This window comes from Penicillium waksmanii, assembly GCF_028829765.1.
Source record: "Penicillium waksmanii strain IBT 27052 chromosome Unknown utg000009l:1.0-4314994.0:1.0-4318279.0, whole genome shotgun sequence".
Classification (NCBI taxonomy): Eukaryota; Fungi; Ascomycota; class Eurotiomycetes; order Eurotiales; family Aspergillaceae; genus Penicillium; species Penicillium waksmanii.
The window spans coordinates 964,477-977,325 of NW_026643255.1; the positions used below are offsets into that span (position 1 = coordinate 964,477).

Here is a 12,849-nt window from a genome sequence, read left to right on the forward strand (position 1 = left end):
ATGACTGGAGCGACGAATCCCTCCTTCCTAATTTTCTTTTTTTGGCGTTTTGGCGGAACCTACGATAAAAATTGCATAGGTGGTGGCCTCGTTTGTGATATACTAGCATCTTGAGCAAAACATACTTTACTTACCCATGTCTGGACTGGGTACAGAAATATGTTCCCTCGCCGGGAGGGCCTGTATTGTTGGTATTGTAGTGCATCGGCCTAGTGCCAATGAAGACTTTGTACATTAAATTTCACAGGTGACACCTAGGGCTAGCCTTGTTCAATCAGGTGTCGCCGTTCTATGCATGCATAACTTCGTCAAGCAACCACACCTGGCATCTAGTAGAGCCATATCCCCTCGACACAGATAACGCGTAGGTATCACCAAGCAGGCTTTGTGCAAAAATCATGTGCCATTTCGACCCAGTGGTAAAACAGCAGAGTGACTTTGGTATTGGTCGGTTATACCCGTGTGAAAGAAGCATTCCAATAGCAGCATTAGATCGCTTATTTGATACCTGCGCGCTCAAGCACCTTCTCCCTTTCCATCACGCTATCGCCAAAACGTAGCAAGAAAACCGTGCGGCTAGGCCACATCTCCGTAGGTTGGTTATGAGCCGAAACCTTGGCCTCGAAGCCGCACCCATCGCAGACCCCCTCAATGACACCGGCAATGTATGCCGCGCAGTTGAGCATGTTCATCTCACGTGGAACACTGATATAAGTATTGACTAGGGGGGTCATTATCGGTGATCATGTATTCATTGGGGGTATCTGGTGACACGGAATGTTCGAGGGCATCGGCAGAGCGCTGGAAGAGGAGTCTCCATAGTGGGCCGTGGATGAGATGGAGGAGGGGAAGGATCCGGAGAGGACGGTTTGGTGGGGATGATGATGTCGATGAGCTGGAGAGAGCAGAGGAGGAGGTAGAGGTAGATCGATAAAAGAGGAGGTCAAGGAGGCGAAGACCAAGAGGGTATCCTTGTTCATTTAATCTGGATTTGTCAGTGTTCATGGACTTGTAAATGGAGGTACCAATCAGAGCATCGCCGTGAACGAGCGTGGGCACAATACTCCAGTGAACCTGCAGACTGTGTTCTGATTGACCAAAATTGCCAGGCCGACGTACCTTTTTTCCAAGTCTTGGATACCTGTTACCCTCCGCTGGGCATATGTGACCATCTCTGCAAAAAGGTAGGCGAAGCTCGCCCGGCTGAGCTCTGCATTGCGGCTGCGGTTGAGATGCCTGTCGTAGATGGTTTTGCGATTGGAAGGCACACGAAGACCCGAGGCCTGCTGCGGAGTTGAAGGTGGCTGCGGACTTTGTGGTTTATCGCTTGCTGCGGACTGGGGGGTGCCGGCGTTGTTGTTGCTGATGGAAAGCATGGAGACGTGCCTGGGCGGTGCCGCCATGATGTGGAGGAAATGCGACGAGCGCGATCTTCAGACGGGAATAGATATCGGTAACGAGGATCGAGGTAGTAGCTGTGGGTGGTGAGGTGGCTGGTCCAGATCAAGGGTTATGATATTTGGTTCAACATAGACCAGGGGGAGTGTCGGAGGTTCGACGTGGATGCGATCTACGGTGGAGCACATCGCCCTCGGGTGCAGCCAGAGGGGGAATTTTTGTCGAAGAGCAAGTCCAGGTCCAGGCTCAGCATCCTGCTTAAATTTTATTTGGTTTACAATATTTACAATGGTAAGAGATAAATCCATCAGTTTTCAAGAAGATGTAATTCATTTGGTCTATAAAATGTTGGCGTGACTGACAACCAGGCACTTCCTCCCACAAATGCGTTCCAGAGCCAATGAAGATTTTCACCAGCCAAGCAAGCACAGATGGAGATGGGTGGCGGTAGTGACAGTCCCCAGGTATATTCATATTTGGTCTAATCCAGACCGAAGAGTGCATTGCACACGAGTATGTGAGAGAGAATTCCTATTCTGAAGAACCAGCAATGTTAGCGAGGTTCGACCCAATAGTCAAGTAAGAAAAAAATCAAAAATCCGTTGACCAGCATTCAATCAGACATCCAAGGAAGATTCAGCGCCCATTGCCGTCTAACTTTAGGTTCGAGCGACGGCTAGCGTGGAAACTGCGAATGTAGGAAAAGTTTTCATCATAGAAGGGCCAAAAGGCCCAGCTGGAACGGTGGTGTTGCAAATGCAGATGCATATGCGAATAACGAAGAAAAAAGTCTGCAACTTACCAAGTTAGTTTGTTGGAGAAATAAGGCGATTTGATTCCATGCTCAGCCAGGCAGCAAGAAAGCAACATGAAGCTTCTTGTGCCCGAAAGTTGAGTGGAAGAAGATTGTGAGGAGGAAAAAAAATTTCGGGAGGGAACGGCCCTTTTTATAGGGCGGTCCAGCTGCCCCGGAAACCACACACCACACCACACCGAAACCGAGACCGAGACCCATCAGAGTGGGAAGCTTCTAGAGGTCGTTATCCACTCGAGAAAATTTGCATTCAAATTAGGTACTACCTAGGTACGAGTAATAATAAACAATAAAGAATTCTTTTCGGCAAAGTCTTGAAATGTGGAAGCATGATCCACTATACGAAATTTTCCAACAGCGACATTGAACCAAGTCGACCAGCTCCGACTACTAGCAAAAGCCCCCATACGTTGGGTTCTATCTAAATACATACGTCTTTAAGTTTGAATAATACCTCTGGTTATCTAGGAACTCTCACCTATTCGACCCGTATGTACTCCTAGCTTAGACCATCCAGTGGTCGTTGCTAGCCCAACAAAAGCAAATTGAAACATATCGCCGAAAGAAAAAAAAAATTGCATATCATGAAGTGGGTCCGCTACTTGAAGCTCTTCTGTTTCTGGCGCGAATTCCAGTTGAGAGTTTTCGAGATGCTATGCACCCAGTCCTCGCCTCGTCGCCCTTGGGGAAGGACATTAGCAAATGGATATCTCGAAGCTGATACTGTAACGTAGTCTCCGGGATGCAGTTCAACCCTACAATCCTTTGTTAGCTGGCTGCCAGCCGTGACATTCATTAGATATATGCATGCAAAGAGCTCACCTCTCGCGGCCATCAAAACTGGCCCAGGAACTTGTCCGAGCATCGTAAGGCACACCCATCCGGAGTACTATGGTATCTGGTAGAATAATTGGACGGAAGGATAGGGTGTGCGCGCAAATGGCAGTGACGAGGATTACTGGGTTCTCGGGGTGTGATAGAGATCCACCAGCAGCGAGGTTGTAGGCTGTCGAACCTGTCGGGGTCGCAATACATATCCCATCGGCAAGGAGCGTGGTAAAGTGCTCGTCGTCGCCAAATAATTCGATTTGGGACATGGCTGGCAATGGTTAGATACGGGCATGAGTCGTCGCAGGCAGATGGGAAAGTAGAGACATACTTGGATTTGGCCCACGGTCAAGCACCACGTCGTTTAGAATCTCATACACTCTATCAGGAGTGTGTGTCAGTGTGTCTTCTCCTTCTTCGCCGATAAGCTCCTCCACCAAATCTCGGCTTGTCAGTCCCATGGCATGAGGATCCTTCAATCGTGCTTTGCTTCTCATAATAGTGCACTCGAAACGTAACCGGAGACTGACGACAACGCCGTCCCGAAAAGCATTCTCCAGAATATGCTGGTAATCGGCAAAGTCGAAGTTTGTCAAGAACCCTAATGAGCCGAGTGCAAAAGACAGAACCGGCGGCACAATACGCTGGAATAGCCAGCTGGTGTAAAGCACCGTTCCATCCCCACCCAACGTGACGACAAAATCAAAGAGATGTGGCTGATCCTGGGCGAGCTTTGGATCCCAAAACATCAGCCGGCCCTTGGCCGACGAGTTCTCCTGAATGAGCTGGAGAGTCCCAAAATCTGGGTGTGTCTCCATCCGCTTTTCCACATACACATTATAAAGAGTATCACGGTCCTTCGAGAGAAGCCACCTTGTTACCTTGCGCGTTAAGCTAACAAGAGATTCGTCGTATGCCTTGCTCACCACGAAGACATTCTTCACCGTAAGCTTAAGCTTAATGCTACCGAGCTTCTTTGATAGCTTGCGAACATTCCAAGCCATGTCCGACAGCTGGCGCTTGGTCAAATGTCGTGATTGAATGACCGTAGGAAATGGTTTCATATTGCTACCATCACCATCAACCATCGAGACAACATGGTCGTCGTCGAGGGCGCTCGTATCGATCGTTGGTTCCTCCTCATTGAGTGTACGGATCACCTCTTGAGCCTCTTCATCTTCCGCAGCCCCGTCCGGATTCTTGAGAGGCGATGCCCATTCCCCTGCGATAAGAGAATGCACATAGCAGGCGGTTGTCCTATCATGCTGGTCGAAGTGGTGCCGGAATCTAGGTTTCTCCATGGTCACCAGAGAGGATTTGCGGCGGTGGCTCGAGTCGGGGTAGAAGACGACCTAGAGAGAGAAAGAGAACAAACGCACAACTTAGCACGGTAATAAGAAGCCTATGAGGTATCACATACCTCCAGCCGGTTTTGCGCATCGGGGTCATTGGCCCCTCCGTAGCTCTATCATGCGTGGGTCAGTTTGTTTGCGATGCCCCGCGTGTCCGCAGCCCACATACCTCGTCTACGGCGGGCGAGGACGACTTTCGGTCAGAGTCCATCGTTCAAAGTATGTAAGCTTTGTTTGCTTGTTGATCAGATTGTCATTTTGCGTGGCTTAGATAGTTTCCTGGTCGGGGTGTGGTGGGATGCAATGAAAGGCAATCAGCGCGGATTAGAAAGAAAGTGGGCATGACGTCGATCCGCTCATCCCTCGCGACTCGCCCGCCGGTCGGCGCATTTTTGATCCCTTGAGGGAGGGGGAACTGGGTGAAATCGAATCAAACTCTTAGTCTACAGACGCTTTTGAGGATTTCTTTGTTCTAAAGATTACCCACGCCTATCCTATCCTAGTTTGACCAATGGAGCTACTAGTATTGACTTCGGATAAACTCGCGCTGGAATACGAAGATCCCCCGGAATAGAATGGGCCCTGGAGTCTAGGCCCTCCACATTTGCTTTGTTTTGCTATAACTACATGGAATTCTTCATCTCTCTCAAAGCTGCCATAACATCGACTGGGTTGGTTTTTCCGGTGACTTTTTGGATCTCGGGGTCCTGCATTTGAAATTAGCATATCGATATGCCTAGCAAAGGGGGGATTTGCCTACATTGACACGCATGAACACATTGTGAAGCTATATCTCTGTCAGTATTAATCAAAGGCACGAGAACGTCATGGCACATACCTTCTCGTCGCCAATGGTAAATTTGCCTTGTGTTTGCTGGTTTGCCTCGGCAAATGCCTGGAGTTTCAGGATCGGCTCAGACTGAGACACATGAACGCAGAACTTGACGTTCGCCTTGGTGTACTCATGGCCGGGCTGGAAAGGGTAAGTAAAATATTCCATAGACGGGTCTAGGTCATGAACATACGTAGACCTTGGTGTCATCAGGTAGGGATGCCAGCGTCTCGTTCAACGCCTTGTGCATCTCTTCGGCATTTCCTTCAAAGAAACGACCGCAGCCTAAGCAAGTTAGTTTCGAGCAAATCAAACCAACGCGACACTAGAATAAATCAGCAGGAAGCATACCGCCAATGAAAAGAGTGTCACCGGTGAAGACAACGCGCTGGTCTCCATCTTGCATGAAATAGCAGATGCTATCTTGTGTGTGGCACGGGGTGTGCAGTGCCTTCACTGTAATCCGCTCTCCAATCTTAAATGTTTCTCCGTGAGCCGGGGACTGTGTGACAGACTGGCAGTTCTTGCCACCAATGACAGGCAGCTTGCCAAATTGGTTCAGCTAAGCGGTGTTAGTTGGAAGAATGTGTAGATAAATCCTAAACATCTTACCATGTCATCGTTACCTCCGGCATGATCCCAGTGGCTAAGTAGATCGGTCAGTCTGGGGTACTTCTACTCAAAACAGATGAAACGAAAAACATACTGGTGTGTGTTGACGATGGCAGTTAGATCAATCTTTCCAGAGTCGATCTGGGACTTCAGCTCTGGAGCCACCCTATCGCAGAGCACCGGTTAGTTCTTCACATAATTCGCATGGAGAGAGAAAGAGGCTCACTCAGGAGGATTGGCAGGGTCAATGATAACGGAATGCTTCGTGGGCTCATCTGTCACCAGATAGGCATAGTTGTTGCCCTTCCCCGTCCCTAGAGAAAAGAATGGTAAGCTATCGGCAATTGCTAGCCGCGTAGATGTAATGCGGGTCGAGCAACGAACGTACACATAGGAATCGACTGGATATGCATGTTTCTGGCTGAGTGAAAGCGATACGGACGAGAAGTTATAAATCGTGCAGCTCTTGTGAAACTCATTACCAACAACGGGAAGTGCGGGGGAAGCTCTTGGATTGAATATTATCGCGTTCGTTCAAGCTAGAAAGCGGATTACACAGCAACGTCATGCGGACCGACTTTGTCCCGAGGACCGTCGGACTATGCCTTAGTAATTGCATACGATCTGATTGGTCTACTTTAATCGAAAAATATAGAAAATCGAGCAAATGATAATTGGCGGATAAATGATTTTTTTATTTGGCCTTGGCTGCCTGCAGCAAGGTGATAATAACTCTATGGTCAATTACATTAGATAGAACTAGTTGATTGAAGATATCCCCAAAGGCCGACTGTCCCACTTTTGAAGAGGTTCCCATCCATGCCCGCTGAGCTTCGATGATATGTTAGTCTCGACATGCATGGAGCTCTTGGATGATGTTCTCTTCAACTTGGAAGAGTTGCCGATTGTGACCGGAGCAACTTTGGTAGCCTTGCCCTTCTTCTCCAGTTCCTTGCTAAGCGTCTGAGTCCAGTGGCTAGAGCATTGTTCACAGGCACTCAGAACATAACTGCGCGGGAAAAATGGTCGATGAACCCCCCCAGGTAGACGAGGTCGATATATGGTCTAGCCATAAGTATAGTGCTTCTGCGTATGCATTCTGCGGTGATTCAATTGCGGGATCGAAGGCCAGTCTGTTTACCAGCGCTTCGGCAAAATGAGTGAAGAAAGAAGAACTGCTTTCAGTTATTTTCAAAAGGACGGGATCCCAATGCTTGAATGCCTTATTTAAGGACTCTCCGAGTCTATCAGTGTTGTTAGCATATACTCCGGTGTAATTCGACCCCATATGCGCGGTTTCGGGCACAAAACTCACTGTCGTTCAGAATCAATCAACACAGACTCTTCCAACAGAACAGCAGGCAGCAATTTCACCCCTTCATCAGACGCAGCGCATGTCGAAATGAGTTGGCTTGCAAGTGCATCATCCTCATCCCGCTTCCGCTTCTTTTGCGATTGCTCCGATTCAGTTGAATATTTCCGCAGGATATCACCCAGGGCAGACCCGATGGAAGCAATATCGTTGCGTTCAATCATTGGCACGTCACCCAGCTCGTCGATTCCGGCCCAGTAGTTGTCCCAAAGCCATTCGAGGGACCGCTGTGAGGCCTTACGCAGCACAACTAGTGACGGGGGTTCCCGGTGAGTTGCCTCATGGCGTAATTCCACAAATGAGGCAGGCAACCCCAGGTCAACAGCACGTTGAAACATGGTCTTGCGCGGGCCCTGGATTTTCGAGTCCACAAGACCGGTCACGAATCTATGATGTACTTAGTATTTATTAAATGGAGAGGGGAAATGAATAATTGCGAGGTAGCATACCGACAAAAGGCCGCCGAGTAAGTGGCCCGAATGGAGAAAATCGAGTTGTGCTGGGCATCGTCGTGAAGAATCGCGTCTGTCAGCAGCGCAGTTGCTTCAACATGATGCGGAACATTGCCACGCAGCTTCCATGCCTCAACCTAAACAAAATAGTCAGCACAAAGCAAAGAAAAAATACTCTATATGGCAGGATTCACATACTGTGGCACAGGCGTGTGAGCGCAAGTCAGGGCCTTCATATGAAGCTGACGGGTAGAACTTGCTTCGCACGTCAAGTAATTGCGATTGGTCTTTCCAAGCGGTGAAGATGACCTTGGCCATTTTGATGAGCTAGTAAATTCACCGGTTGAATTCTCACTGAATTTTTGTCGAGCCCGATATCCGATTGGTGATATCTTTTCTCGGCGATGAGATATTTTCGGAAGGAGGTTGTTCCATCGGGAATGTTTTGCCGAGGCGGTCTTACTCGCCAGCCAAGTGGAAATGCACTTCAGCTTGGATCGCATTATTACCCCAGAGAGGACTCCTCTTTTCCGGAAAGCTGCTGGATGCAATGTACAGTGCTGGTACATTACACGTTCAAATAGGCCCCGCCCTGTCTTTCAAATAGGACCAGCTACGAGAATACGTCTCATTGAAAGCTCGGTCATTTCCGCCGCATCTACTGCAAGTGTGTATCTAGATAGTACCAGTGGTACATGTGTTGAGATATCCTTTGTTCTGAATACCGGCGATACTGCAGTACCCCAAGTCATTTCAAATTGATCAATGACAAACTAAAATGACGGTGAATTCTGCAAAACTTGGTTTGGCGGGCTTGCGATCAAAGCCGCCTCAGAGTGAGATTATTTTACCGAACGGAGCTGGTCTGCAACCAATCAGCGGTCCGATCGGCTGAGCTCTCCAAAAGAGTAATACTACTACATAGTAGTAGTACTACGAAATGTCTCCACAAGAATATACAAAGGTGATATTTGGTGAGGTAATTTGATTGTATTTGTGAGACTAGTCGCTTCTCGCTAATGTCTCAAAAGCAACATGGTTAAGCCACGGCTTGATCGCTATGCTATTCCCAGGGTATCCGACCATGCATTCTAACTCCGTCAATCCCAAAAAAAAAAAAAAACATAAAACTCCTTGCTATGCCGCTGTCGTACCACGCAATCAAATAAAATTGTCGGGGAAAATGCAGGAGATAAAAAAAGAAAATGGAATCACAGGATAGCCTTCAAATCCATCCACCATACCCGTAGTTCATGCAAGACTGGTTCAAGTTCGCAAATGGCTGTGCCATGTGCATCGGCTGCTGATCAAGATCATCATGATCGAAGAAAAAGGATTTGTGAAGTAGGTTCATTCCAGATTTAGATGGTTGCTTGGAAATTGTCGTCTGTGGTTGTTGCGGCTGGATCATGATCGCAGGCTGCTCGGTTGGGATTTGCTGAACAGGTTGGAAGCCATTTCCTTCATCCACGTCTTGAACACTCTCGTCGTTCTCGTCGTCGGATGGCGAAAATGTTTCCTCGAGTTTGAGACCCTTGCCCAGGGATCCCGGCTGAGTCTGGGTGAGAGATCGGTCGGGTTGGTTGTAGAGACCCATGCCAACTAACTCCTCCTCGGCTTTACCATCTTTCTTAGTTTGAGTTGGGATCGGAAAATCGTCGAGTTGTTGAATTGGCAAAAAGTCAGGTGTTGAGGGCCCGCTGAGTTCACCGGGTGATGGCACACTAGCATAGCTAGGGCAAGCTGTTTCCGCAGGGGGAACGTTGGCCATCGAAAGCATATCTAAGGACCAGCCATCAGAAGTCGTTTGAGCCACGTTCGGGAAGTCAGCGTTGGTTGCTGCGACATCCCAGGCCATTTGCTCGACCTGCGAGCCAGGCATCGATAGTGCTGGAGTCGGATGAGGCATGGGAATGGCCTCTTGCATTGGATCCGAATACACAGGAAGATAGCCAGGTGAATAGGCAGGGCCGGCTGACATGGTATAGGGCATCATGTTGTCGCTGCCATAGACGGGGAAGGCGTTGATTTGATCTGAGATGCCACCCATGCCGGGGTACATCTCCGAGGAGAAGTCAGGGACATATGACGAGTGCGAAAGGCCACGGGCCCTGTTTGAAGATGGATGCCAGCTGATCGGGCGAGAGTTCCGAGCTGCAGAGGCAAGTAAAGCAGCTTCAAGGGACGATTGATACTGGGTCGGCATCCCTTGCATGGCACTCTGGGCAACGGTTGTTCTCCTTCGGCTGACAGACGAGGGACTGTTGCCCGCACTACGAGGCTTTATGACCCTAGTGTGCCGAGGACGAGGGAAAACATGAGTCCAATCTTGCATGTTGGAGGGTTGGTTAGAGACATTTTGCGGGAACCATTGCGAGCCTGGCGAAGAGGCTGGTTGTTGATAGCAGTAGTTGGCCATAGAAGGAGATGTGTGAGTTGACTGAGGCAGCTGAGCGTCAATTATATGATGCCCAGGCTGTCCAGTGAGAGGATGACCAAAGTAGTTATAAGGAAAATTCGCTGGTTGAGAAAGGACGGGATGTTGGGGGAAGGTGAATATTGCAAGGCCGTTGTCCCTGTGAAGGAACCGCAGCACGGGAGCGTGGGATAGTCACAGTGTATGTATCTAGGATTGAAGGCGGGCGGCGCCAGGGCGAGCAGATTATCTTTATTATAAAGGGAATCCAGGGAGGCTGCGATCTACCACCCGCCCCAGCTCCACGATCCCACCGCACATGCTAAGATGACACGACGTTGACACTAACGAAACGAGCCTAGTCCCAGAACCAAATAAAGGGCCGGGTCCATGATGAATCAAAGTTCCACCGTTTCGGGCAGGGACCCATAGGAAGGAGACAGGGAATCTTCCGGAGGTACAGGTACAAAATGCACGGTGGGGATTTCCTATACGTCGCGCGCGTCTGCGTGGGGAAAAAAGCAGAGTCAGAATCCAGTCACATCTCCACTGGCTTCAAGGTGGACCTTCACACGGACCCATTCTGGGGCGACACAACTCCCGTTTTCCTCTTTTTTTTCCAAATTAATTTTTTTAATTTTTATCGACTTTTTTTTGGCTTAATATTTTTTACTTTCCAACCCAAGAGTCAGGAACCTTGGCCCTCTTAACCGCCCATGGAATGCTGCTTGGCCCGCGATCCATCCAGATCGACAGCCAATATTCCCCTCCTCAGTCGCTTAAGGACTGATTTTTCTTCCGTTTCACGGAGATGATCAGCCATGCAATAAGAGAATGTCAATACATACCGACGATGTGGTACTCCGTAGTGGTTGGCATTTCCTTTGTTCTCTTCATGGAACATGGCGCTCCCTAGTCCAAAAACCAAAAACCATCCTGTAATGGAGTACATACTAACCATTATACCACACCTCCCGTACATGCACCGGACTCCGTTACGCAAGGGTTACAATGTGATGAGCTCCATTCAAGATCGCCTCGCACATCCTTCGTGTTCCTGCCGGGATATGGACAAGGGGGCCAAGTGGAGTCACCCTAATGTCGATGAGAGAACATGACGGAGTCATGTCTCTACCAGATGCTTGGTTGTTCACGGGGCTTTTCCCAAGTGGTCTAGATTAGTACATACGCTAGAGTCAGGTCTTTCTCACTTGACGGAGGGGCAAAGCCACGTCCCAACTTTCCTGGTTGCTGGCTGCTGGCTGCTGGCTTTCTGGCACCCTTGGTGTATTGGATTCTCTCCAATCACCACGGCTTCTCGCCTGCTTCGTCGCAGCCTAGATTATCTGACTTGCAACTTGGTTTCTTTTCTCCGGCATGCGTCCTCTTCCATCCGGAGTACATGATGCAGGAGATGCATCATCGCCACCGCGATCTTCACTATCTTTTCTTCCGATCCTGCCCCTCTCGGCTCTTGATTGGGCCAATGAGACACCTGGAACTATGCTCCGTAGGCGGGCTGCATTTAGGATCACCATCGTCAAGTAATATAATATGTACGGCGCGGCGCCGTACGGTAGTCATCCTCAAGCGTCACCTGAGTTGCATGGGGCACACACAACATGCATTACCCGAGGAGGCGTTGTACGGGCTAGTGGAACTGTTTCATTAAGGTAAAAGAGTGGAAGTCGTACCGGCACCAGCGTTCGCCCGTGTTCAACGCTGGGCGGGAAGCTCGGCAATTCCAATGAACGTGGAGTTGTTGGTCAAAGTTTTTTTTTATTTTCTATGTATTATTTTTGTTTTTTTAGGTTATCCTATTCGAGTACACCCATCTTTCCAAGTCAGCCAGGGTCGAGTCCAGCCAAATTACATAGCATATCGAGAGTTTCCGACCGTGTGGCCGGGGCCTAGTATTCCTGGGGAGGGGGATGCACATAGTGACCAGGATCTGATTTGAATGTGATCAGTCCCCTGCGCCATGCTTTCTACGAAGTACGGAGTACGGAGTAGGAGATCATAATTCCTGATCTCCTCATTCCTGAATCCTGATTCATGGGCCCAATGAATCCTGGCACTTGGACTCCGATAGGTGCCTTCAAGGCCAATTTCCAGTTGGGATGGTCACTAACGTGGCACTAGTCAACGGGGTTGGGATCAATAGATACATACTAATGCTAATTCTGGCCCGCGTGGTCTGTGAGCAACTTTTAGGAGCGAAAACCCCGACGAAAATTCGGTGAAAAAGCCTAAAAAGGAAATCCACTCTACTCTGGCGGTAGAGCCACCATTCACAACGTGGCCGGGCGGATCTCATCGTGTTTAGCGCTGAACTGCCAAACCAGCCCTGTTCGGGCCCGCCGGGAACCGGTTTGCTTCCGTTTAGGGCTCTTTTTTATTGATTATTCTTCATTGAGGAGAGGTTCGGGCTTTCAGGTTAGTGCCGCTAACCCTTTGGGACTATAATGGTACTCGTACTCACTCTATAGATGTTCTTCAGGTGGTCTCACCCATTAATGTACACCACATATACATAGTTCACCCTAGATCTCTGTCCCCCTCTGCTTGTTTTACCCCTCTGGCCAATTGACTCCACTTCCAACGCAAACGATGTCATGGGGGACAGGATGCGGCGCTCAGGGGACCAATGCCAAAATGCAAAACACCCACCGCAAGCGATCCAAGCCCGCCTCGGAACGCATTTGCAGGGCTCCACTTCCTGCACTGCAGGGGCCACATTTACAAAGTGAAAAATTGGAGAATGCGCCCACGG

The 12,849-nt window shown here is 49.2% G+C and overlaps 5 protein-coding genes across 5 annotated transcripts; all 5 read right to left on the reverse strand.

Annotated features, from left to right (window-relative positions):
• Positions 1–497: 497 nt before the first annotated feature.
• On the reverse strand, positions 498–1,403 carry N7481_010722 (trafficking protein particle complex subunit 5; the record flags this gene model as incomplete). The annotated part of the gene is made up of 3 exons (XM_057269941.1): positions 498–705; positions 773–1,081; positions 1,120–1,403. The coding sequence occupies 3 exons, from the start codon at positions 1,401–1,403 to the stop codon at positions 498–500; spliced, it is 801 nt and encodes a 266-aa protein (XP_057117115.1).
• A 1,407-nt stretch (positions 1,404–2,810) lies between these two features.
• Positions 2,811–4,603, reverse strand: N7481_010723 (putative NAD+ kinase; the record flags this gene model as incomplete). The annotated part of the gene is made up of 5 exons (XM_057269942.1): positions 2,811–2,967; positions 3,035–3,311; positions 3,372–4,392; positions 4,461–4,505; positions 4,562–4,603. The coding sequence occupies 5 exons, from the start codon at positions 4,601–4,603 to the stop codon at positions 2,811–2,813; spliced, it is 1,542 nt and encodes a 513-aa protein (XP_057117116.1).
• Positions 4,604–5,015: 412 nt separating this feature from the next.
• Positions 5,016–6,249, reverse strand: N7481_010724 (hydroxyacylglutathione hydrolase; the record flags this gene model as incomplete). Its single annotated transcript, XM_057269943.1, has 9 exons — positions 5,016–5,099; positions 5,153–5,179; positions 5,231–5,365; positions 5,418–5,509; positions 5,576–5,786; positions 5,837–5,870; positions 5,931–6,002; positions 6,063–6,150; positions 6,225–6,249. The coding sequence occupies 9 exons, from the start codon at positions 6,247–6,249 to the stop codon at positions 5,016–5,018; spliced, it is 768 nt and encodes a 255-aa protein (XP_057117117.1).
• A 346-nt stretch (positions 6,250–6,595) lies between these two features.
• On the reverse strand, positions 6,596–7,978 carry N7481_010725 (rRNA-processing protein LAS1; the record flags this gene model as incomplete). Its single annotated transcript, XM_057269944.1, has 5 exons — positions 6,596–6,845; positions 6,886–7,080; positions 7,152–7,595; positions 7,658–7,797; positions 7,859–7,978. 5 exons carry the CDS (start codon positions 7,976–7,978, stop codon positions 6,596–6,598), a joined length of 1,149 nt encoding a protein of 382 aa, XP_057117118.1.
• A 907-nt stretch (positions 7,979–8,885) lies between these two features.
• Positions 8,886–9,995, reverse strand: N7481_010726 (uncharacterized protein; the record flags this gene model as incomplete). The annotated part of the gene is made up of 1 exon (XM_057269945.1): positions 8,886–9,995. The coding sequence occupies one exon, from the start codon at positions 9,993–9,995 to the stop codon at positions 8,886–8,888; it is 1,110 nt and encodes a 369-aa protein (XP_057117119.1).
• Between the last annotated feature and the right edge of the window lie 2,854 nt (positions 9,996–12,849).